At 42.4% G+C, this 23,045-nt stretch overlaps 3 protein-coding genes and 1 long non-coding RNA gene across 8 annotated transcripts in view; 2 read left to right on the top strand and 2 right to left on the bottom strand.

Annotated features, from left to right (window-relative positions):
- The window catches only part of LOC138412036 (uncharacterized), a 31,535-nt gene extending 26,444 nt beyond the window's left edge, over positions 1-5,091 (bottom strand). For both annotated transcript variants that reach the window (XR_011244555.1, XR_011244554.1), the window contains exons 1-2: positions 4,850-5,091; positions 4,399-4,500 (exon numbers count right to left, since the gene is read on the bottom strand). This is a non-coding gene — a long non-coding RNA (uncharacterized lncRNA). The remainder of the gene's footprint in view (positions 1-4,398; positions 4,501-4,849) is intronic.
- grik4 (glutamate receptor, ionotropic, kainate 4) overlaps positions 1-13,277 on the top strand; it is a 300,819-nt gene extending 287,542 nt beyond the window's left edge. Inside the window, exons 18-21 of one of the 3 annotated variants that reach the window (XM_069534505.1) lie at positions 4,279-4,504; positions 5,863-5,991; positions 6,145-6,263; positions 8,101-13,277. In XM_069534505.1, coding sequence (XP_069390606.1) covers positions 4,279-4,504; positions 5,863-5,991; positions 6,145-6,263; positions 8,101-8,487 — 861 coding nt within the window. In that variant the 3' untranslated portion in view covers positions 8,488-13,277. Of the gene's footprint in view, positions 1-4,278; positions 4,505-5,862; positions 5,992-6,144; positions 6,264-7,987 lie in introns of all 3 variants that reach the window. The other 2 variants (XM_020087982.2, XM_069534506.1) reach the window with 2 other exon arrangements.
- Positions 13,278-15,034: 1,757 nt separating this feature from the next.
- Positions 15,035-20,655, bottom strand: drc12 (dynein regulatory complex subunit 12 homolog). Of its 2 annotated transcripts, none has more exons than XM_069534547.1 (6): positions 20,161-20,655; positions 20,008-20,082; positions 18,031-18,150; positions 17,697-17,789; positions 17,453-17,583; positions 15,035-15,645 (listed from the first exon to the last, which is right to left on the bottom strand). In XM_069534547.1, exons 1-6 carry the CDS (start codon positions 20,210-20,212, stop codon positions 15,517-15,519), a joined length of 600 nt encoding a protein of 199 aa, XP_069390648.1. In that variant the 5' UTR covers positions 20,213-20,655; the 3' UTR covers positions 15,035-15,516. The 2 variants fall into 2 exon arrangements, with proteins under 2 accessions (XP_069390648.1, XP_019943804.2); XM_020088245.2 differs by having other exon boundaries at positions 20,008-20,076.
- A 751-nt stretch (positions 20,656-21,406) lies between these two features.
- cbl (Cbl proto-oncogene, E3 ubiquitin protein ligase) overlaps positions 21,407-23,045 on the top strand; it is a 35,244-nt gene continuing 33,605 nt past the window's right edge. The window contains exon 1 of the mRNA XM_020088240.2: positions 21,407-21,553. Within this exon, the coding sequence (XP_019943799.2) occupies positions 21,407-21,553 (147 nt within the window). The remainder of the gene's footprint in view (positions 21,554-23,045) is intronic.

Here is a 23,045-nt window from a genome sequence, read left to right as displayed (position 1 = left end):
TAGGGTTGCAATTAGGGTTAGGGTTGCAGCCAGGGTTAGGGTTAGGGTTGGGGAGGAAACCCCATTGGAGATCAAGATATTCTTGAATAACTTTTGTTCTGAAGGTCATAGAGACTTGGAAGTCGGTTCCATCTCAACTAATGGGGGGATGCCCGATCCATTGCTACCATCCCCGAGCTTCTACGACCTCCGGAAGGGGTCAAACCACCAAATCTGAACCAAAAAGTACACGATATTTTTGAATAACTTTTTTTCTGAACATCGTAGAGACTTGGGCATTTCACACATACTAAATGGGAGACAGCCACGCACCCACACCAAATTTCAGCCCGTTTCGAGCAAGCAGCGCAGAGTTATTCACCCTAGGGTGAATAGGGTTAGGGCTGAAATGAGGGTTAGGGTTAGGGTTAGGGTTGCAATTAGGGTTAGGGTTGCAGCCAGGGTTAGGGATAGGGTTGGGGAGGAAACCCCATTGGAGATCAAGATATTCTTGAATAACTTTTGTTCTGAAGGTCATAGAGACTTGGAAGTCGGTTCCATCTCAACTAATGTGGGGATGCCCGATCCATTGCTACCATCCCCGAGCTTCTACGACCTCCGGAAGGGGTCAAACCACCAAATCTCAACCAAAAAGTACACGATATTTTTGAATAACTTTTTTTCTGAACGTCGTAGAGACTTGGGCATTTCACACATACTAAATGGGACACAGCCACGCACCCACACCAAATTTCAGCCCGTTTCGAGCAAGCAGCGCAGAGTTATTCACCCTAGGGTGAATAGGGTTAGGGCTGAAATGAGGGTTAGGGTTAGGGTTAGGGTTGCAATTAGGGTTAGGGTTGCAGCCAGGGTTAGGGATAGGGTTGGGGAGGAAACCCCATTGGAGATCAAGATATTCTTGAATAACTTTTGTTCTGAAGGTCATAGAGACTTGGAAGTCGGTTCCATCTCAACTAATGTGGGGATGCCCGATCCATTGCTACCATCCCCGAGCTTCTACGACCTCCGGAAGGGGTCAAACCACCAAATCTCAACCAAAAAGTACACGATATTTTTGAATAACTTTTTTTCTGAACGTCGTAGAGACTTGGGCATTTCACACATACTAAATGGGAGACAGCCACGCACCCACACCAAATTTCAGCCCGTTTCGAGCAAGCAGCGCAGAGTTATTCACCCTAGGGTGAATAGGGTTAGGGCTGAAATGAGGGTTAGGGTTAGGGTTAGGGTTGCAATTAGGGTTAGGGTTGCAGCCAGGGTTAGGGATAGGGTTGGGGAGGAAACCCCATTGGAGATCAAGATATTCTTGAATAACTTTTGTTCTGAAGGTCATAGAGACTTGGAAGTCGGTTCCATCTCAACTAATGTGGGGATGCCCGATCCATTGCTACCATCCCCGAGCTTCTACGACCTCCGGAAGGGGTCAAACCACCAAATCTCAACCAAAAAGTACACGATATTTTTGAATAACTTTTTTTCTGAACGTCGTAGAGACTTGGGCATTTCACACATACTAAATGGGAGACAGCCACGCACCCACACCAAATTTCAGCCCGTTTCGAGCAAGCAGCGCAGAGTTATTCACCCTAGGGTGAATAGGGTTAGGGCTGAAATGAGGGTTAGGGTTAGGGTTAGGGTTGCAATTAGGGTTAGGGTTGCAGCCAGGGTTAGGGATAGGGTTGGGGAGGAAACCCCATTGGAGATCAAGATATTCTTGAATAACTTTTGTTCTGAAGGTCATAGAGACTTGGAAGTCGGTTCCATCTCAACTAATGTGGGGATGCCCGATCCATTGCTACCATCCCCGAGCTTCTACGACCTCCGGAAGGGGTCAAACCACCAAATCTCAACCAAAAAGTACACGATATTTTTGAATAACTTTTTTTCTGAACGTCGTAGAGACTTGGGCATTTCACACATACTAAATGGGAGACAGCCACGCACCCACACCAAATTTCAGCCCGTTTCGAGCAAGCAGCGCAGAGTTATTCACCCTAGGGTGAATAGGGTTAGGGCTGAAATGAGGGTTAGGGTTAGGGTTAGGGTTGCAATTAGGGTTAGGGTTGCAGCCAGGGTTAGGGATAGGGTTGGGGAGGAAACCCCATTGGAGATCAAGATATTCTTGAATAACTTTTGTTCTGAAGGTCATAGAGACTTGGAAGTCGGTTCCATCTCAACTAATGTGGGGATGCCCGATCCATTGCTACCACCCCCGAGCTTCTACGACCTCCGGAAGGGGTCAAACCACCAAATCTCAACCAAAAAGTACACAATATTTTTGAATAACTTTTTTTCTGAACGTCGTAGAGACTTGGGCATTTCACACATACTAAATGGGAGACAGCCATGCACCCACACCAAATTTCAGCCCATTTTGAGCAAGCAGCGCAGCGTTATTCACCCTAGGGTGAATAGGGTTAGGGCTGAAATGAGGGTTAGGGTTAGGGTTGCAATTAGGGTTAGGGTTGCAGCCAGGGTTAGGGTTAGGGTTGGGGAGGAAACCCCATTGGAGATCAAGATATTCTTGAATAACTTTTGTTCTGAAGGTCATAGAGACTTGGAAGTCGGTTCCATCGAACTAATGTGGGGATGCCCGATCCATTGCTACCATCGCCGAGCTTCTACGACCTCCGGAAGGGGTCAAACTACCAAATCTCAACCAAAAAGTACACGATATTTTTGAATAACTTTTTTTCTGAACGTCGTAGAGACTTGGGCATTTCACACATACTAAATAGGAGACAGCCACGCACCCACACCAAATTTCAGCCCGTTTCGAGCAAGCAACGCAGAGTTATTCACCCTAGGGTGAATAGGGTTAGGGCTGAAATGAGGGTTAGGGTTAGGGTTAGGGTTAGGGTTGCAATTAGGGTTAGGGTTGCAGCCAGGGTTAGGGATAGGGTTGGGGAGGAAACCCCATTGGAGATCTAGATATTCTTGAATAACTTTTGTTCTGAAGGTCATAGAGACTTGGAAGTCGGTTCCATCTCAACTAATGTGGGGATGCCCGATCCATTGCTACCATCCCCGAGCTTCTACGACCTCCGGAAGGGGTCAAACCACCAAATCTCAACCAAAAAGTACACGATATTTTTGAATAACTTTTTTTTCTGAACGTCGTAGAGACTTGGGCATTTCACACATACTAAATGGGAGACAGCCACGCACCCACACCAAATTTCAGCCCGTTTCGAGCAAGCAGCGCAGAGTTATTCACCCTAGGGTGAATAGGGTTAGGGCTGAAATGAGGGTTAGGGTTAGGGTTGCAATTAGGGTTAGGGTTGCAGCCAGGGTTAGGGTTAGGGTTGGGGAGGAAACCCCATTGGAGATCAAGATATTCTTGAATAACTTTTGTTCTGAAGGTCATAGAGACTTGGAAGTCGGTTCCATCTCAACTAATGGGGGGATGCCCGATCCATTGCTACCATCCCCGAGCTTCTACGACCTCCGGAAGGGGTCAAACCACCAAATCTGAACCAAAAAGTACACGATATTTTTGAATAACTTTTTTTCTGAACATCGTAGAGACTTGGGCATTTCACACATACTAAATGGGAGACAGCCACGCACCCACACCAAATTTCAGCCCGTTTCGAGCAAGCAGCGCAGAGTTATTCACCCTAGGGTGAATAGGGTTAGGGCTGAAATGAGGGTTAGGGTTAGGGTTAGGGTTGCAATTAGGGTTAGGGTTGCAGCCAGGGTTAGGGTTAGGGTTGGGGAGGAAACCCCATTGGAGATCAAGATATTCTTGAATAACTTTTGTTCTGAAGGTCATAGAGACTTGGAAGTCGGTTCCATCTGAATTAATGTGGGGATGCCCGATCCATTGCTACCATCCCCGAGCTTCTACGACCTCCGGAAGGGGTCAAACTACCAAATCTCAACCAAAAAGTACACGATATTTTTGAATAACTTTTTTTCTGAACGTCGTAGAGACTTGCGCATTTCACACATACTAAATGGGAGACAGCCACGCACCCACACCAAATTTCAGCCCGTTTCGAGCAAGCAGCGCAGAGTTATTCACCCTAGGGTGAATAGGGTTAGGGCTGAAATGAGGGTTAGGGTTAGGGTTAGGGTTGCAATTAGGGTTAGGGTTGCAGCCAGGGTTAGGGTTAGGGTTGGGGAGGAAACCTGCTTTCAGAGAATAAGAGAGTTTGAATAGATGATTCAAGAAAATGTAAAACAAATGAAAACCAAACTCTGCCAACACTGAAAATATGTCTGATAAACATCTGACTGACTGTTTCTCACATCTCTTCTATGACGGCTCTGCAGAACTCTCGCTACCAGACCTACCAGCGTATGTGGAATTTCATGCACTCAAAGCAGCCCAGTGTATTTGTGAAGAGCACAGAGGAGGGGATAGCTCGCGTCCTCAAATCCAACTATGCCTACCTGCTGGAGAGCACCATGAACGAGTATTACCGCCAGAGGAACTGCAACCTGACTCAGATTGGAGGACTGCTGGACACGAAGGGCTACGGCATTGGCATGCCGCTGGGTGAGTGGAGGAGCAGAGGGAAGACAATTAAAAGTCAGGGAAGGATATTCTTGAGAACTTAACACTTTACTCACAGAGGTTGGAAGCCTAATGGATATCAGACAGACAGAGAAGTAGAGGGGGTAAAGGAAGTTCAGTATAAAATGAAGGCAGCGGAGGACAAAAGCTTTTGCTTAACTGCTTTCTATAATTCATGTTGTAGAAGAGCAGGAGCATTAGTCAGAGGATCCACCATAAATGTCACAACGGCGAGTTAAATTGAAAAGTAAAGCCTCAGCAAATCCAAACCATTAGCTGCTATCGTGAGGGAAAATGATGCAAAAAGTGAGAAACTTAGAGACTTACTGCAAGACTTAAATAGAGCGGCTGCCAACAGTGGAGAAGCGAGGGTGAGAGAAAGGGAATTTGAGATATTGTTCCTGTTGAATGTGGAACTGTTGCTGTATGACTGGATCGCTGCTCTGGGGGTATAAACACAGGGTTTACTTACACTTTGATCTCAGGTTCAGTCAAACTGCAGACAGGGGGAAAATATATCTCAAAGTAAACAAGATTAATTTCACTCCCTTTGATGTTTAAAGGACAGATAAACCCCACTCTTATTGAATGAACCATACCAAATACTGTGATGTGACACAACACTGCAAAACGGTCATAAGCCGTAACCGTTGATTTGAAATTGTATTTTTTGTTGAAACAAAGTCTTCTAATGGAGCGACACAATTTCATGCCATGGATAACCTGATGAAAAAAACTGTGAAAATGCTGTGTGTTGAAGCGAGGAGATTTTTATGCCTTCCTTACCTGCTGCATTATGTTTTCAAGTTGTCCTTCCATCCATTTACCAATCTATCAATTTCTTGTGAACACAATATCTCAAGAATGTTTTGAGGAAGTTTCTAAAAAGGTTTGCCTCGTGTACATGTTATCTTAAGAAAACCTCATAGGAAAACTTTCACATTTGGCACAACATACTCTTAGATCAGCTGGTTAGATTTGGGTGGTCAAAGGTCAAGGTCACTGTGGCTTCACAAAACATGTGTTTGGCTTCTGAACATGAAGCATGGAACATGACATCTCAAGTGTATCTTTAGGGAATTTCTTCAAATTTTGTCCAGTTTTCAAAATGAACTGATTAGATTTCTGTGGTCAAAGGTCACAGTGACTTTATATGACCCTGGAAAAAAAATGCATGTCGACTGAAACTGAACTGGTTGGCAGAGGCATACAACCGCAGGGAGGCTATTCAAATGTTTTTTTTTGTCTGAAGGTACAGTTTTATTGTTGGATGCTAGATTTCTTACAAGGACATATTTTGCAGTGTACACGTGTGAGCTTTCCCCGTCTCTTCCCTCCAGGGTCAGTGTACCGTGATGAGTTTGACCTGGCCATTCTCAAACTGCAGGAGGACAATCGTTTGGAGATCCTCAAGAGGAAGTGGTGGGATGGTGGCAAGTGTCCAAAGGAGGAGGACCACCGTGCCAAAGGTCCGTCTCTGATTAACCCTCATTTTGTTTTTAAGCTCCACTCAGACCATGTTTTGAACAATAGTGTGTCTGTTTTAATTTTCCCTTCTTCTATAATTCCCTCTTCCCACCATCTCTCTCACATGCCTGACACTCGACCTTTTGTCCCTCTAGGTCTGGGAATGGAGAACATCGGCGGCATCTTCGTGGTGCTGGTGTGTGGCCTGCTGGTGGCCATCTTCATGGCAGTGCTGGAGTTTGTCTGGATGTTAAGGCAGACACCAGGAAATGAGGTGAGAGAGGGCTATCTAACCTGCTTCTGCTTCGTCTCCCTCTCCCCTGCCTGGTAACCACCCCCACCCCCCTCTCACCGAGCTGCTGGATTTTCAAACAGTGCACAGCTTTGACAGGAAGTGTAGCAGGTGTTTCCTTCTTCCTCTGGGCTCCACAGAGTACATGCACTCACACAGTATGGTGGATTCTTTTCTATTTCTAACTGTAGAAGATTTACACATGTAAATTACAAGGAATATTGCACATAATATAGAATACTGAATGTAATTAGATCTGATTATGGTGAGTACAGTAGTTGCCTGCAGGGTGCTGCTAATGAGCGTTTGCTAATAGATATAATTGTTTGTTATATTTTAGCCTCAGTCCAGTTAAATGTATTTAAAAGCTGCCTGCAATTATGTGCACGTCTCTCAAAATCCAACTGTCAGAGACCAGAAGTCATTCAATCCATCATGGGCTAAATGATTGACAGTGATGGACGACTTGTTTCCACCAACCTGAACTTTGCATTAATGATGAACCGCCAAGATGCAACCTAGAGGAGTTTGTAAATATGAACTTATTTACATTACTGAGAAAAAGTTGAAGTATGTTTCAATGTGAAAAGTGACAGAATGTGATTATCCTAAGTGAACAGTATAAATGATGCATAATCATATATACTAAATATACTGTAAATCTGATAGCTTCATCAGGAGTAAGGAATAGAAAGTGGTTCCAGTATTGTCACATAATTGCTACTTTTTTTTAGAAAATTCTCATCCAGACAAAGGTCAGTTTAAACTTTCAGAAACTGATCAATTCTGTGATTGAAGGAGCTATTCCATGATTTTCCTGAGGCAGAAACACAATTAACAAAATGATGAAACAATATATCAGAGGAAGATGTGCATGCTGTGTTATAATTGTGTCTGGTGTGATTCCTTCAAAAGACACTTATTATCTCTTTCAAATGGACTCCATACTGTGATTTTAATTTGATAAAATTTTAGAACGTAAAAGTCAAGAAACAACTCCTATTATTTCTTCTTCTTGGGCAGCAAAGATTGATGCCTTGCTCTCCACTTATATACATGTGTACAGTAGACAATTTGCAACCTCTACAGGAAAGAAGCTGTCCATGCAGATAAAGAATTTGTGTGTACTGGCACGATAGTTAGTGCTGCTGACTAAATTACGGGATCTTCAGTTTATAATGAATGGTATCAAATGAACAGGAGGAGAGCGCTCCTTGCTACACAAACAAACTGACCATCTGTCACAGTCACACTGACCATCAGCAGCACCAGTAGAAATCTCACCTGTGTTGGTGACCATCCATAAAGATTTTGCCATCTTCGCCAGGCAGGATTCAGCATAAACTTGGTAGATACCACTTTTGCGATATGAGTTAAAGCAACCAGCACACTGTTCTCTACTGCAGAGGTGTTGTCCCCCACACATCCCACTCTGACCACTCAGGATCACTCAAAAATTAACACACGCCTGCTCACAATAAGGTGTGAGATAAAATGTGTGTTTTGTGTCTGTGTGTGTCTGAAAAGTAAGTTTAAAATTCAATATGCTCTGCATGTGTTCTTATATTTACTGCTGTTTGTTTTATCTACATTAGCCATCCCTCTGTTGTCCTTCTCTACTCAGAGATAATAAAGATAACCATAAATGTGTGTGTGTGTGTGTTTGTGTGTGTCTTTGTATGTTATGTGTCTGTGACGTACATCAGTCTTCTCTGATCAAGTCAGTCAGTCAGTGAGGTTTCTGGCCTCTCTCCCTTTCTCTCCCTCTCTTATCCCCCTCTATCCTCTCTTCTTCTCCCTGTGTGTGTGCTTGCAGCAGACAATGTGTGAGGAGATGGCTCGGGAGCTCCAGGGCATCGTCCTGTGTCGCGACAGCCTTCAGGTGAGGCGCCGGCGAGCATCTTCAATGCTGAGGCCACGGCCCTTACCCCTGGACGAGCGCCGGGCGCGAGCCGCTGCCGTGGGCCTCAGTAATGGTAAGCTGTGCGGGGGCACCGGACTGCCTGAACCTCTCTCCCACAGACTGACGCAGGAGGCTGCCCTTGTTGCGAGGGGGTGCAGCCACATACGCATTTGCCCAGAGTGCCGACGCTTCCAGGGACTGAGGATGCGTCCTGCAGGGGCCACAGGGGCCCTCCCATCTCCCACACACAGTGAGGAGAGCATAGAGTGGGACAAGACCACAAATAGCAGTGAACCTGAATAACACCCGGTGATTCCAACAGGACTGACTCTCCAGGCAGAGACCTCTCTTCTTTCCAGGGATCAAAGATCAAGTAGTATTTTCATACAGCCATTTGGAGCTCGGTGTTAAAGGGCAGGACGATTCCCTGGACTTTTTTTTGCCCTAGAGGCAACCGCCAGCAGTCAGCTTTTGGAATCTCCTTGGTCATAGGAAAAACTGATGAGTCTGTCTCATTGTGGTCTGTCCCTGTCGGCCCTCTGAACCGTATGAAACAGGATGGGCAAAAACAGCCACAGGGCTTTTGTACTATGCAGTATTTTCAGTCATTTATCATTGTGCTGTTTCTTTTTTTCATTTTTAAATTATTTCTTTCCTCTGTTGGATTATCAGTATTGAATATTGTTATTCTATTGTTCTTTGAAAAAAAAAACTTCAAACAAGTTCCCTTTTTATATCAGACAATTTGCTGTATGAACGTATATTGCCTCGGAAGAGCTGCGAAGATAAACAGACTAATGCAAGGTCATCCTTCAAATCCTTTTATTTTGAAAGTGCCAAAAACAAGAAGTATTATCTTGTGGCTGAAGAAAAGCACCACAGCCTTGAGAAGACGACAACTCAACTGAACCTAAAGCGAACAGAGTCAAAACGAACCACAGACTTCTTTCATAGTAGTGATATTCTATTAAAAAAGTTTTAATTGTTGGTATCTCTGAAAGACAGCGATGCATGTCCAGGGGTGTTTGCAGGTGCTCAGTGAATGATTATGTGGTCGCTGAGCAGCTGAAAGAATGAAAACCTGCTGAAATGATGGCGACACACATTCATCTCCTTCTTTCTGTCCTCACATCACCTTCCTCTCCATCTGTCCTGCATCTTCAACACATTTTCTGTCTCGCCACCTGTCCTCTTTATGATCTCTCATTAGAAAATATACACACACTCTTCTGCACCATATACACACTCTGCCAGAGATTAGAAGTACTTCTCTCATCTCACATATTCAACAATGGTTCAGGTTTCATGAGGAAAAGCCTGCGTATAAATGAAACCACGCAAACATCACACACCAACCAAAAAACATGAAGCAAAAGAAAAAGTTTTTTTTATATCAGCAATTGACTTAAGTTGTTAAATGTCAAGGCAGTTAAACTTTTATAGAACGTGATGTTTTACACACTGCTTCCAGGAGTATTTCAGTTCAGATCAGACCAGATGCTGTTTGGCATTTTCATAGTTTTATTCTTGCAAAATCCAAACATAGAATTTTTTTAATTAGGTCTTTAGAGAGTGATTTTTTAAAATCAAGACTGATAAAGAGAAAGTCTGAATAATCATTTAATCAAATGTTTATCAGTGGTGATTACAGTATTTTAACTGAAATGATTCAATGATTCTAGTTTTAAATCCCTGTTTGTAATGTATTCACCCCATTTGGTTGTATGTAAGTATTGAAAGAATAGCTGTCTTTTATTCCTTTTATTTTCCTCTAAATGTGAAAAATGAGAACAAGCTGCCAGCGAGTGTTTCCTTGCGATGCCGTTACCTTCTGCTTCAACTGTGACATATTCCTTGATATTTTCCCACTGAACTGACGATAGTTTGAAGGTGTTACTCTATGATCATCTGACTGTTGCACAGTGGGAATCAGCGGCCGTGCACCTGTCACTGCTGCTTCTTGCTTATCTCTGATGTGTCCATCATTTTAAATCTGCCCATCAGGTTCTGTCAATCAACGTCCCTCAGAAATAGGCCACCAACTCCACATGGCTCCAAGGAAATGCTGCAGTTTCTCTCAACGTTCACTTTCTATCTCCGTCACGCAGGTTGTCACAGTTAGAAATTCTGTCCATATGCTCTTTTAAAGTATCATTGTGCGTAGGGGGGGTTGTTTAGAGGAGGTGACCACCCCCGCTGATCAGTGACCATGTTTAAATGTTTTTATAGAAATAACATTTTGAATCAATCTGAATCATTTATCAGTCATTTATAGATTTGTATGTATGTATATACATACATACAAATCTATAAATGATATACACACACATACATTGTATACAATTTCATAAGCACAGTGACATCATTTCACCCAAAATGCTTCTGTTTCTGTTTTTCAGGACCGGTGTGTAGTTTCAGAAGCTGGCGATCATGTGATACTGTGGTAGATCAACCACTGACAGGCCTGAACTACAATACTATGATACATTTGTACTGTCACAACTGATCATTCTGAACTCAGATGAAACAGTGGTACAGTGGGTATCATTGTCGCCTTATGCCCAATGTCAGCATGGGATTGGCTCCAGCCCCCCTGCAAGTGTTACACATAATGGATGGATGGCTCTGAACATGTTGAGTGATTGGAATCACAAAATAGTGGAATTTCTATTTGAGGGGGTCTTTTACTCCCATTTTCAAGTTGCTGAAAAGTGTTTCAGGACTTCAAATGACTTTTCGACTCAGGTCTGAAATCCCACAAGGACACGCCAGGTTCTGAAACTTTTGATTCACCATAGAAACAAGAGGGACTAGCATAGGCTTTACATTATCATCTGCTGAAGAGCTAAACACACCAGTGCATCTAATCCTCCAGTAATGAGCTGCAGAAGGTTTGTTTACTCAGTGTGATCAACAGGGTTCCCCAGTAATGGTCCAAAGTGTTTTTTTTATTACGTTAACAGAGAGACACAGCTCTACATGCCTATAATGTTCATATGGGCATTATTATTTACAGTTATGTAAACTTTCTATATTTCTTTTTTATAATAACTTGCTGAAGAAAAATTGCCAAGCAAATCGGCCAAGATAAAAAGAGCCACATTTAATTACCAGTTTTATAGAAGATGTTTCTATCAATTTCCTGAATGTCCGTAAGAAACTCATGCAAGCAACAAGGCTCCCCTGCACCTGATGCTAACTCCTTAAACACTGAAAACATTTACAGCGCTGCTAAATCAAGCGTAGTCACATTGAGATTGCCAATTACCTTGAAGGCATGAAGAGCAGAAGAGTAAGAATTAAAACAAGTCTCTCGGATACACTGGGCGACCTTCACTGGGAGAGGCAGCAGCGCTCGCCTGCCATATTTTATCTGCTTTATTTTCTTATGTTGACATTTTTATTCCATTATAAATGCATTTCTTAAAACAACCTTTATTCTGTGGGGCTCTGGGTTTGTCTTGTCCTCACTCTTGACGTATTTGGCCTTCTGAGCCGTTCTGATCTGTCATGCTAAATAGCTCCTGAGTGCACTTTGTTTTTCCCCCCAAGTTTTATTATTCAGGGGGGAGGAATATTCAGACGGCACACCTGTTTTGTTGTGACATGCACACATGCAGAGAAGCAGTACCAGGACGTAGCAGTTCATAGCTGAGTAAACATGACAATAGTTGGGTGAACCCGGGGGGAAGTGATGCGTACAGTACATCTCTGGTTTCTCTCCCAGAACCGAATCAACATCTGCACACATGTGAATCCATTGAACAGCTGAGAATTTGTGTGGGCGGGAAGTCTTAACGGAGGCTAATGAGTTTAACAAATCACTTATGTGCTGTATTCGCATCCTCTCGTCCGTGGTCCATCTATCACTGTGATTTTTAGAGTTTATTTCTCTTTCCTCAGGATAATGAGTGAACGCCACAAAACACAACCTGAATCTGATCAACGGTTTTATTCAGACTGTCTCTCTCTCTCCCTCTCTCTCTCTCTTCCTCTCTCACTCTCCCTCTCTCTCTCTCTCTCTGAGTGCCTGTCTCCCAATCTCTCCCCTGCAGCATTAGAGATTACGTTTTCAGTACGTCACCAACTAGTGACTGCTTATCCACACCAAACACACATATATATATAAACACTCACCACCACCTGTATACCACTGCTGTGTTGAGTTTATTCCATCGTACGCATGCTTCTCCGTCTCCCTCTGGTGCTCCAGGTCCATAAATTAAGTGCATCTCTACCCACCACTGCTGCTGTTGGATTTATGGAGCCCAAGATGAGCATTGAGTGCCTGCAGAGGTGTGTGAACATCTACTTCACTCCTCGAGCTTACCCAGTCGTAGCACCATAGCAATACCAATTTCCCCGTGGTTAATGTTATTTTGTGAGGATTTAGGAATTACAGTTTACTGAGTCACAGTACAGCTCAGATTCCATATACTTGAAGAGTAACTTTTCTTATCAGCCCATTTCCCATAAATACATGGTTTCTTTTTCTTTAGCATGACACCCACATAAAATTCATATCTTTTATTTTAGAGTTTCACAAGTTTTGTGTCCAGTTTCAGGAAATCAAAACATGGCACCTGAGATGTTGAGACATGTTTAGAATACTGCGGGTCTATAACTGCATTCACTATTATTGTTGAATCTATTCATCCCATTCCTACTGCCAAAATGACATCCCTTTGTCATAAAACTGCTTTCTCTCCGCAGTGGATTTTTTCCAAGGTTAACAGTGAGCATGTACACAATTGCCCCATAACAGCCACTAATGAGCACTGGATCAAGATAGCGACTGAAAGACAGAACAGACCATCAGCGGAAACGACCTGATACACAGTGAGGCCGGTGCACATTTTTGAGTGAGAGCGTTCCTATTGATTTGCTGGCGATTCATTGCAAAAGGCTTGTTGTTGTTGTTGTTGTGTGCTCAAAGAAAAGGTTTTCAAGAGTGCAAGAATTCTCTCCAAGGTGAGACGCTGTCAAGGCTGTTATACAGCCTTTTGTTCACCGACAGTCGTTGTTGAACATATTGACCAAAACATCTTTACACATTGTTTGTCTTTCAGAGAAATAAAATGGAGCTTCATTTACTCTGTGCTTGGGTCCCTCATCATTCCCTCATTATTCATCTCTTCATCTCATTGTAGCATTGATTACCTTGTCTTACCGTGTGTGTGTGTGTGTGTGTGTGTGTGTGTGTGTGTGTGTGTGTGTGTGTGTGTGTGTACTCTGTCCTGCACTTGACTCCGAGGTAACTCGCAGTGTGGACATCCTGATTCGTCCACTAGAGGCCATCTTCTTGTGTCATCTCCCAAAAGCTGAATAAAACGCAATCAACAGCCAAGTCAGATTCCAGTGGAGGTGCACCACCAGCAAAATGAAAGCAGCCAGCATTCACTGTTGAAATCAATCAATGAATTACAGCACTACACCCACATCACCTGATAAAACTGACACGAAACGTGAGTCAAGTTGAATGTTGTTGATCTCGGATAAAGTTCAAGTTCACATCAGTCACTTCTCAAGAAGATGACTCAACATTCTATGAAGTATTATATCTCAGAAAAAACTTCAGTTACTGAAAAAATGAATAAAGAATCAAATAAGAATCAGTTCATTTATCATGTGCAACATGGACCAAACTCTGTCTAATCATTTTACTGCATAGCTGCAGGAAAAAGGTTCATACACTTTAGGTAAACTCACTAGATTAACATTATTACCAGGAATATTATTATTTCATTTTGTTTTAAAGAAATATATATATATTAACTTGCATATTTCACTTTAAAAAGATGTTTAAAAAAATATTATTTTAACTTACATTTAATTAAGATTAATATTTTGCAGAAATACAAATGATAAGTATTTTAATCTAATCTTTAATCTACTTTATAGATAATTATCTCACGAAAGCTCAGATGTATCTTTTGACCCCTTGGAAAGACCCAGCCCCTGAGTTTATGACCACTGGACTGAAATAGATAAACTTGGCTGTACAAAGCTGCACCTCGATCAGCTCAGTACATGCACATTAATGCAGCAGAAAATAGAAAATTAAAAAAATGTATTTTTCCTATGCAACAAGTTATATTTTGATACATGAAGTACTTCTAGCTTCTTTATTTTAATACTTAGACTTCATAATTTTTCATAATTAACTTGTAATGGACTTTAGTTTTATGTTGCTGTAATTGTACTTTTAGAATTACCAAATATTTCTTCTACCACAGGTTATTATTGTAGTATTTTTATTGCATTATGCATATAACACTTATGAGACCTGGGATAATTGCAGTCATCCCCATTAAACCCTGAGCAAACAGAAACACGTAGAGATGGTAAGGCAGCAGCTCCTTGTGGTTTGAGGAGAAAATATTGGTTTTCAGATAAAGGCCTCTTTGGTCCTTGTGTTAATTGGTCATTGGAGCTAAGAATTATTTTAAACCCTGAGTAAATGATTCATTACCTCACAGATGAGAGGCTCAAAAGATTTTATGAAAAAGACACAAATGACAGCCTTGGAAGTAAAATCTGTTCATCCAGTGCCCCGAGGGGGAAATTGAGTTTTATCGATGGTGTGCAGCTAAATCATATTTCCTGCATCATTAACTGTTATTTCGCCTTACTGTAGTTATTGTCTATTGTGAGTCGACCTCATATTTTTGTTTACTTTTTATATTTTCCTTCCTTATACTTTCTGTTTAGTGATAGTTGTGTGTTGAATGCAAACTCAGCAGTGTGGTATTATTAACTGTAATATAGCAGTGGTGGTGATGCTGCCTCTTACGTCCATATTTGGCCTCTGGTACGCTCACTCAGGATAAATGAGAAATGATAAAAAGCATTTTCCGTTTTGCTACCGTGCCTTTATGTGTTATGTACAGTACAGTATGCTCTTTCCAGCTTCAATAATTCCATAGCATGTAACTGTAATCCTAATCGTCACATAATTTTATTCATTTTAAAAATATTTTGTGTCAAAAAGAACAAAGAAAACCACATATTTACACATAAAACACCAAACTTAAGAACGTCTGTATATGTATTCTATATGTTTGTATACTGGCCAACATCTCCCCTTCCTCAAACAGTCATTTGCTACATCTAGTGGGCATTACACAACATTACAGACACTCCATGGTGAACCCCTGAATACATGTTTAGATAACTCAGTCTATAGACACTGGTGGTAAAATATTATGTAATAACAACATCCATCTCTGTGCTACATATTCTGAATTGTGACTTGCAAAGTTACACAATGTTCAATTCAGCCAAACTCTCTCTAAGAAGTGCTGCTGCTTTCATTTGTGAGGAGCCCATCTTTCAGATGTCCAGTGCATTCAGGCCAAATTCAGAGAGCAGCCCCTGGGAGTTTTGATGAAAGGTCGTGCTCGTGTCCTCCCACCGCTGTCGAGCCACAGAGAGCTGCGAGGTCAGGCTGTCCAGAGTATCCTGCAGAACACAGCAGGGAGAATGAGACACAAGCTGAAGCTTCACCCGGTTGTCAAACATTATATCCCTCCCACCTTTCACCACCTTTAACGCTGATGTATTTCAGGCGAGAGCTGATAATGAAGGGGCTTAATTAGATTCTGTGTCATACCAGGAAAGAGAGAAATAATGATGATTATACACATCCGAGTGCTATAATTACAGGTTGACTCCTCTAACAGGGCTTGATCACTTATTTTAAAAGATCTGTGCACTAAACATTTTTGCATTATCTGCAAATTACATCATTATGCCCTGATGGAAAATTCTGCTATTTCACAACTGGAGTTTGTTTGAAACAATAGAATGTGCCTGTAGGTGAGCATAACTCTGTACAAAATTATTGTGGCTATAAAAAGCATGAGCACTTGTGCTCGCTGCATATAATACATCCACAACAGAGCCCCGTAGGGAAAGGAAATATGATCATTAAAGCAACAATAAAATACTTTTCTATGCTTTATTTTGAATCCTCCTCACATCTTCCTGTAACCAAAGTGGGGTCAACATGCAGATTGATGTTCTGAGGCTGTATAAAGCAAGAACATTCTAACATGTGATTGGAGTAAGTTTGGCCTCAAAATACTTGATTAAGACAGTTGTTTTTTATAGTTGTGTCTGTTATCTCTATATTGATGGTACAAATTTATGTTAACGTTTAGTTTTATAAAACTATGACCCAGGTTGTAAACAAAGCATTTTCCGAGCAACAGGAGAGCTAATTACTGCATTACATGTAATTATGTCGCTGTTTGACACAGACTCTACTCGAGCTTAAGAATAATATCTGATGACCCCCTGCTGTGCCCTGAAGTCCCCACACACCAATCAGCCACAACATTAGGTTTTTTTTTTTAATAGTTGATCAGTGTTGATCAGGGATTTTATATCTAAATTCAATGAATGAAACACAGACTGCAGCAATTGCCATCATGAGTGTCTTGTTATTCTTAAAAAATATAAAAAACTAACTTTCCATCCAGTAATGACTGGTTCAGTATTTATAAAGAAGGATTTAAAGAAAGCTGTGAAGGAGCAGTACTTACAAAACATTGTAGGCTTAAACCTGACTGTCACTATACAGAAATTAATAAAATCACCACACTCCATCTGACCTGTTGTGCAGAGTGTGTGCTGTGTAACCCATCTGATACAAAGCTGGTCTCAGTGCAATGCTCTATGAGTCCCAAGTACTCTCCACATCTGCACAGACCTGACCATTATGAAGAAATACTAGTCCCTGCCTACAAGGCTGATCTCTGCACAGACGAGGGGAAACGCTGATAGTCACTATAGAAACTAATGAAAACTAGATGAGGAATGGGGGGGTGGGAATGATGTTCATCCCAATTGGCTTAGCACATAACTATGTTTGCAGGTTTACAGCACATTGGGCCTTAAAGATGTCCAGTGAAAATTACAGAGTTGTGTTAGTAGCTGCTCCTTCACAACTTTCTTTAAATCCTTTTTATTACCTCTGCCAATTAGGTTCTGTTTCCATCTTTATTTGTTTGTTTGAAACTTGGTGGAAGGATGCCATAACATTTTGGTGCATATTAGGATCAGGGGTTGGATACTGTATAGGACGTTTTTCAATGTTTTTGTTAAATTTCCAAGAGAATCATTTATGGATCTTAGTTTTTAAAAATCTGTCATGTTAAGGGTGTTTGGTGCAGATTGTCTGAATTTAATTGGACTGTTGGCCTTGGTGGAGGTATGTGCTATACTGAGTGACAGTCTAGTTTGAATTGGTTGCGTTACAACTCACATGCAGGATCTTCTCATAGTCTGTTTCCATGTTGTCCAGTTTGCGTTGGAGCTCAGCGATGGTGGCATCCTTCTCCTGCTCCATCTTCTCCCGCTCTCCTTTCTCTTTCCTCAGTTCCTCCTGACACAGAGCTACAGGACAGACAAATTCATAGACATGTCATCACTTTAAATTTGAAAACTACATGGTACTCCTATGTCTGTATTTACTCAAGAATACATATTCAAATGAGGCATATTCATACCAAGCTCTTCATTTAGCTGGCTGACCTCCTTCTCCAGCCTCTTCGTCTTGTCAGTCAGTTCTGTCTGCATGGTTTTGTACTGGCGACTGATGTCTACAATGACATTTGTATTCAATATTTATATATATTCTACATCCTTCATTGCTGATTCACTATGTGAGGCTAATGCAGCAATCAGCTTAGGTACCCAGCTAATTAGACCTTTTGTTCCACAAAAAATTACCATAACCTTAGCAAATAAGCCCCTTGTCCTCACTCCCATAGGGATCCATGCTGTATCTCAGGTTATTAAAAGAGAGGCTAATTGTTCATCCATGCCCCGTCTGTACCGTACTAGAGTTGACGTCCCTGTGGTCTTGTCGCTCATGCTGCAGCTTCTGCTCCATGTCTCTCACACGTCTCCTCAGGTCAATCCTATCAGACTGGACCGTTCTTACAGACTCACACTGTACAGCTGTGGTATAATCACACAAACGACAAGAACACTTTGTGAAAATACTCCTGTCACAGTTGTGTTGCTAAACTGAAGCCTCATTAGTAAAACGTGCTTATGTATCTAATTAGTGCAATAATAATTAGGTGTTGTAGGTGGTATGATGCTGGACGAACTCCCAGCCTCCAACTGGACGACATATTATTCTAATACTTTACAGTAAAAACTAAAACAATATTGAAATAAAAGCCCCAACTAAAAGTCCTGCATTCATAATATTACCTAAATAAAAGTATTATCAGCAGATGTACTTATTTTGGTTTTGCTTTTACTGAATCAATGAATATTTTAAAGGTTCAGTGTGTAGAATTCAGTGATATCTAGTAGTGAAGTTGCATGTTGCAGCTGAACACCCCTCACCTCACCCTCCCCTTCCAAACATGAAAAAGATCCTGTGGTAGCTTCAGTTGTCATAAAAACTCAAAAGTTGTTTAGATTGTCCAGTTTGGACGACTGTGAAAAAAACATTGTGGGTCCTAATGTAAATATAAAGTATTTAAATGTGAAGGGCCTATTCTAGGGTGAAGAAAACCACAATTTGTACAATTTAGATGAAACACCAGTGAAAACATCACTAGGATTATTTTATATTCAATTTCTGCCAATAGATCCCTTTCACCTAAATCTTACACACTGAACCTTTAAGAAGATTTTAATTTTGTATCAGGTGCAGGGTGAACCATTGGTATTAAATAAATGTGTCCTATGAAACAATTAATGTAACTTAAGCTATTAACTACATCTGTCAAAAGGTAAATGATTTCCCACTGAAAAGTTTAGTGTAGTAGAAGTAGAGGGTAGAATAAAAACAGATGTGTTTCAGTAAACTACCCTAAAGTGAAGTTTAACAACTTTAAACAGTCTATAACGGGAAATGGTTGATATGAAAAAACATGTTTTAAAAACTAAACATGTATCCGATAATTTGATCAACAGAGAAGTAATGTTTTAATAATGAAACGATAAATTAAGTGCAAATGCCCAAAACTTGTTGTGACGGTGGGGTGTGGTTAGGGCGCCAACTGTAGGACAACAGGGAGGAATCAGGTGATCAGGCCATCAATAAGAGCATGCTGGTGACCTGGTTCTGTTCTCTTGCAGTAGGCTGGGTTCCTGACACTGGAGCAGCCGGATGACGTGTGTGGACATGTGTGGACGTGTGTGGACGTGTGTGGACGTGTGGGGACTTGTGTGGACATGTGTGGACGTGTGTGGACGTGTGTGGACGTGTGTGGACATGTGTGGACGTGTGGGGACTTGTGTGGACATGTGTGGACGTGTGTGGACGTGTGTGGACGTGTGGGGACGTGTGTGGATGTGTGTGGGTTGAGAGACCCGTGAATATATGCGTGTGGTTGCCAGGCGAGGCGACATGAAATAAAGACTGTGCTCAAACCCCATTCTCCTCTCCCTTGTTTACCCGGAGTGGGCCGAGTATTCCCACACTTGTTTGTCCACATTTTTTATAGGATTTGTTTTTTTCTGTTTTAAATGAATTTAACAGATACATTTGTTTTGTGGACTTTTGGTCGAACAACACAACTAACCTGAGAAACGGACAGATTATTTTTCCTACTACTGTCTAACATTTAGTTGATTGAATTATGAATCTGTTAAGTATGAAAGGAAGCAACAGAACATGTTACGTCAGACATTCTTAAGAAACTACAGTGTTAATTCATTCTTTTTTAAACATGAAGGGTTATTTATTTTAAACAAAGGTCGCCTCTAGTTTGACCCTGAAAGTAAGGTACAGTAATATGGTCAATATTTAAAGCACACTCAATCAAATAAGTCAACTTTAAAATAGCTGCTCACCAATGTGATCCTGTAGGATGGCCACATCCAGAACGCTGCGTCTGTACTTTGCCTCCAGGTCATTGTCACCTGCAACTAGACAAAAAATACTTTTACGTCCATGTTGCATCACATGAGAAAGAAAAACTGTGGATCATCTTAGAGGAAAATTACATCTGTCTTGTTTCTTCTTTGTAATCTTTTTTGTCTTTTTCTTTGGAGACATGTTTGCTCGCTGTGTGTCTGCCTGCTCACTCCTCTGAGTACACACACACACACACACACACACACACAAACACACACACACTCTAACCACAGAGAGGGATGAGTCTTTGTTGCTGGGCGCTGGTTGCCACAGTGAGTTGCCACGGCACTAACTGGCCGTGTCGCTTAATTGACTGCTGACTGACTGTGACATCAGCAAATCACAAGTTGTCTAGGGCCCCTCCCGCGGTTAGAAGCTCGTGCACACCCTGACACCGGATCCGTACTTTTAGTGAGACGTGTCAAAGCGTCCGTTGTTGCCCGGGGCGACCGTGTGCCTCCCGGGACGATCCCGGGAGAGTTCAGCGCTTCCGCAACGTTTTGGAAAAGCTGCGCGCACCCGGTTACATTCATGGCTCGTGAACGCGCACCAGAGGGGCTGGGCCAAGGGAAGGGAACGTGAATCAAATGAAAGGAAAAGGGCCGCACGCACACGTCACGGGAGGAAACCATAGACTACATGAAGAGGAAACAGAAAGAAAAAAATCCTGAGCAATGTTTGATTCCCGTCGTTATTTATTCATCTCTGTCCCCGCGTGTGTCCGAGAAGCTTTCGCAGTTTTCGGCGCAACTTCCTGTTCCCGGTCACCGGTGAGCGCTCGCTGTCGTCAGCCCGCAGAGGAGGAGGGCTGACTCTGTCACACAGACACCGAACTTCCCGTCAACACACAGCACGGGAGAAACGGGCTGCCACCGAAGAGGGGGACGGCATCGGGATTTTGTCGAGAGGAGACGAGCCGAGGCTCCAGCACGGAGAGACGGTGCCATTTTCTTCCAGCTGAGGGCGAGTGGAGGCAGGTCTGGTGCTCTGCTAATTAGCCTGCGTGGGTCCCTGCAGAGAGACAGAGCAGCTAGCTGCAGCACACAGCGGCTCACAGGGTGTGAGTGACCGAGGGGCTTTAGCCACGATCGGGACATTTATCTGGCAAACTCATGTTAGGTTTCCTGATGGGAGTATTTGTCCGATAGTCATCCCTCCCTCCCTCTACCCCCTGTCGGACCGTGGCTCAGAGTCGCCGCTCGGGCGCTGTCCTCGCCGGGGGGTGCCGGATCACCGTCGCCCGGTCCACCTAACTCCAGGCGGCGGTTCGGTCACCCTGACCCCTGCCTCGCCTCGCCTGTCTGCCGCTCTGGCCGACCCTAGCCGAGCCCGAACATGGCAGGCAACCTGAAGAAAGGCGGGGGGCTCATCGGTATGATGAAGGATGCCTTCCAGCCACACCATCACAACCTCCACTCCCATCACCAGCCAGGGGCCGTGGACAAAAAGACTGTGGAGAAATGTTGGAAGCTGATGGACAAGGTTTGTTCTGATCGCCGTTAACTAGCCCTTAACTAGCTCTTCACGTTAGCCGCAGCGGTGGGTGCCTTGGGCGACTGCTAGCTAACCGCAGCTAACTAGCGATAAGCTAGCTAATCTTCGCCTGCTGCAGGTCTGTTGTAGCTAGCGTGAAGTTGGCTAGTCAGTTGGTTGAAGACTTGGTTAGCCAGCGTTAGCTCATTTACAAACACAAAGTTTACTACATAGTGAATGAAGTCGCAGACTCCCTCACGCACACTTTAAAACACAGAGCCTTAAAACAGCGCAACATTAACGTTAGCTCATGGAGCGAGAGAGACTTTCTGCAACACATCTGTTTGCTACTGTTGTGCCACTCTTGCTAACTTGTTGTCATGTCGTGCTACAGCCAACTTGTTGGAGCACATCTGAATACTAAGATGTATCGTAAACATTAATTAAAGAAACCAAGTCTTGAGATTCATCGAGTTTAGCACAGGAACAGTCCCTCCTGTATATTGTTGTTGAAATACAGTCAACTGTCTGTCAGCTGCTGGAAACTGTAACAAGGCACCAAGTAAAACATAAAGGAAATGAGTCCATTTAACTAGGCCAGTTATGCTGTTTCACAGGGAAGACTCATTTCACAGCTTCACTTCTCAGGAAAGAAGTCTGTAGCAGTTTGACCCCCAGTTTCCTGTAGAGATTCACACAGCAGTATTAGTCTGAGGAGGAAGACAGGCCACTCTTTTGTGTCTCCTTCCTCTTCGAGGCCTTAGTTCGAAGATCTGATGTTAAGCCAGTTTCCAAAGCTATTATTAAGAAACCACAACCCAGTTTATTTTGCCCCATTAGCATCTGTAGACCTGACACGAGTGACCCTTCAGCGTCAGTCATTTTTTGTTCCCAGTGAATGTTCAAAACTCGAAAAAAAAAAAGTTTTTGTGTCTCTGTGTTCGAAGTGCAGACAAGATGACACAAGATGCACAACTGACCTGATGCCAGTTAAACCACCTGCACAGACAGATTAGCTTTTGCAGTTTACAGTGTGAGAATAATTTACCATATTCATTTGATGCAGGAAAACGGTTGCGGGACCAGCGAGAGAGAAAAAAAAAAAAAAAGTATCTCACCTTTTTATGAAGACTTTAAGACCAGAAGTATCTCAACCAGATTGTTCAAAATAGCTGCAGAAATATTGGTCAGCGCTGTCTTCAGGAAAACAGCCCAGCATATAAACCATAGACCAACACTTGCAAAGTAAAAATAGTTTCTCTTAAAAAAACACCTCCCACACAGCAAGTTACATTTTATCAGAAGCATTAGGTTAATATTTCTCTTCAGTGTTACTCAGTGTGCCTTTTCCATAGACAGCATAACGAAGCTTAATTATTGAAATGTTGTGTGCAAGCTTTTGACTTGAACAATACATTTGTGATACCCTGACAAAATTTGCGTTTAGGAGTCTGAATCAAGTTTGAACAGAGAATTTAACTTTATAGCTATAAAAGTTTAA

This window comes from Paralichthys olivaceus, chromosome 11 (assembly GCF_024713975.1).
Source record: "Paralichthys olivaceus isolate ysfri-2021 chromosome 11, ASM2471397v2, whole genome shotgun sequence".
NCBI lineage: Eukaryota > Metazoa > Chordata > Actinopteri > Pleuronectiformes > Paralichthyidae > Paralichthys > Paralichthys olivaceus.
Note: the sequence above shows the minus strand (reverse complement) of the source record. Positions and strands in the feature narration are given on the sequence as shown.

Bases quoted from the DNA above. Each gene is read 5' to 3' on its own strand.
- drc12 (XM_069534547.1), bottom strand. From the start codon at position 20,212: ATGTCTCCAAAGAAAAAGACAAAAAAGATTACAAAGAAGAAACAAGAC. The intron at 17,790-18,030 runs GTACGGTACAGA...ATGTCATTGTAG, and splicing joins CCACAGGGACGTCAACTCTA to ACATCAGTCGCCAGTACAAA. The intron at 17,584-17,696 runs GTATGAATATGC...TCTGTCCTGTAG, and splicing joins CCAGCTAAATGAAGAGCTTG to CTCTGTGTCAGGAGGAACTG.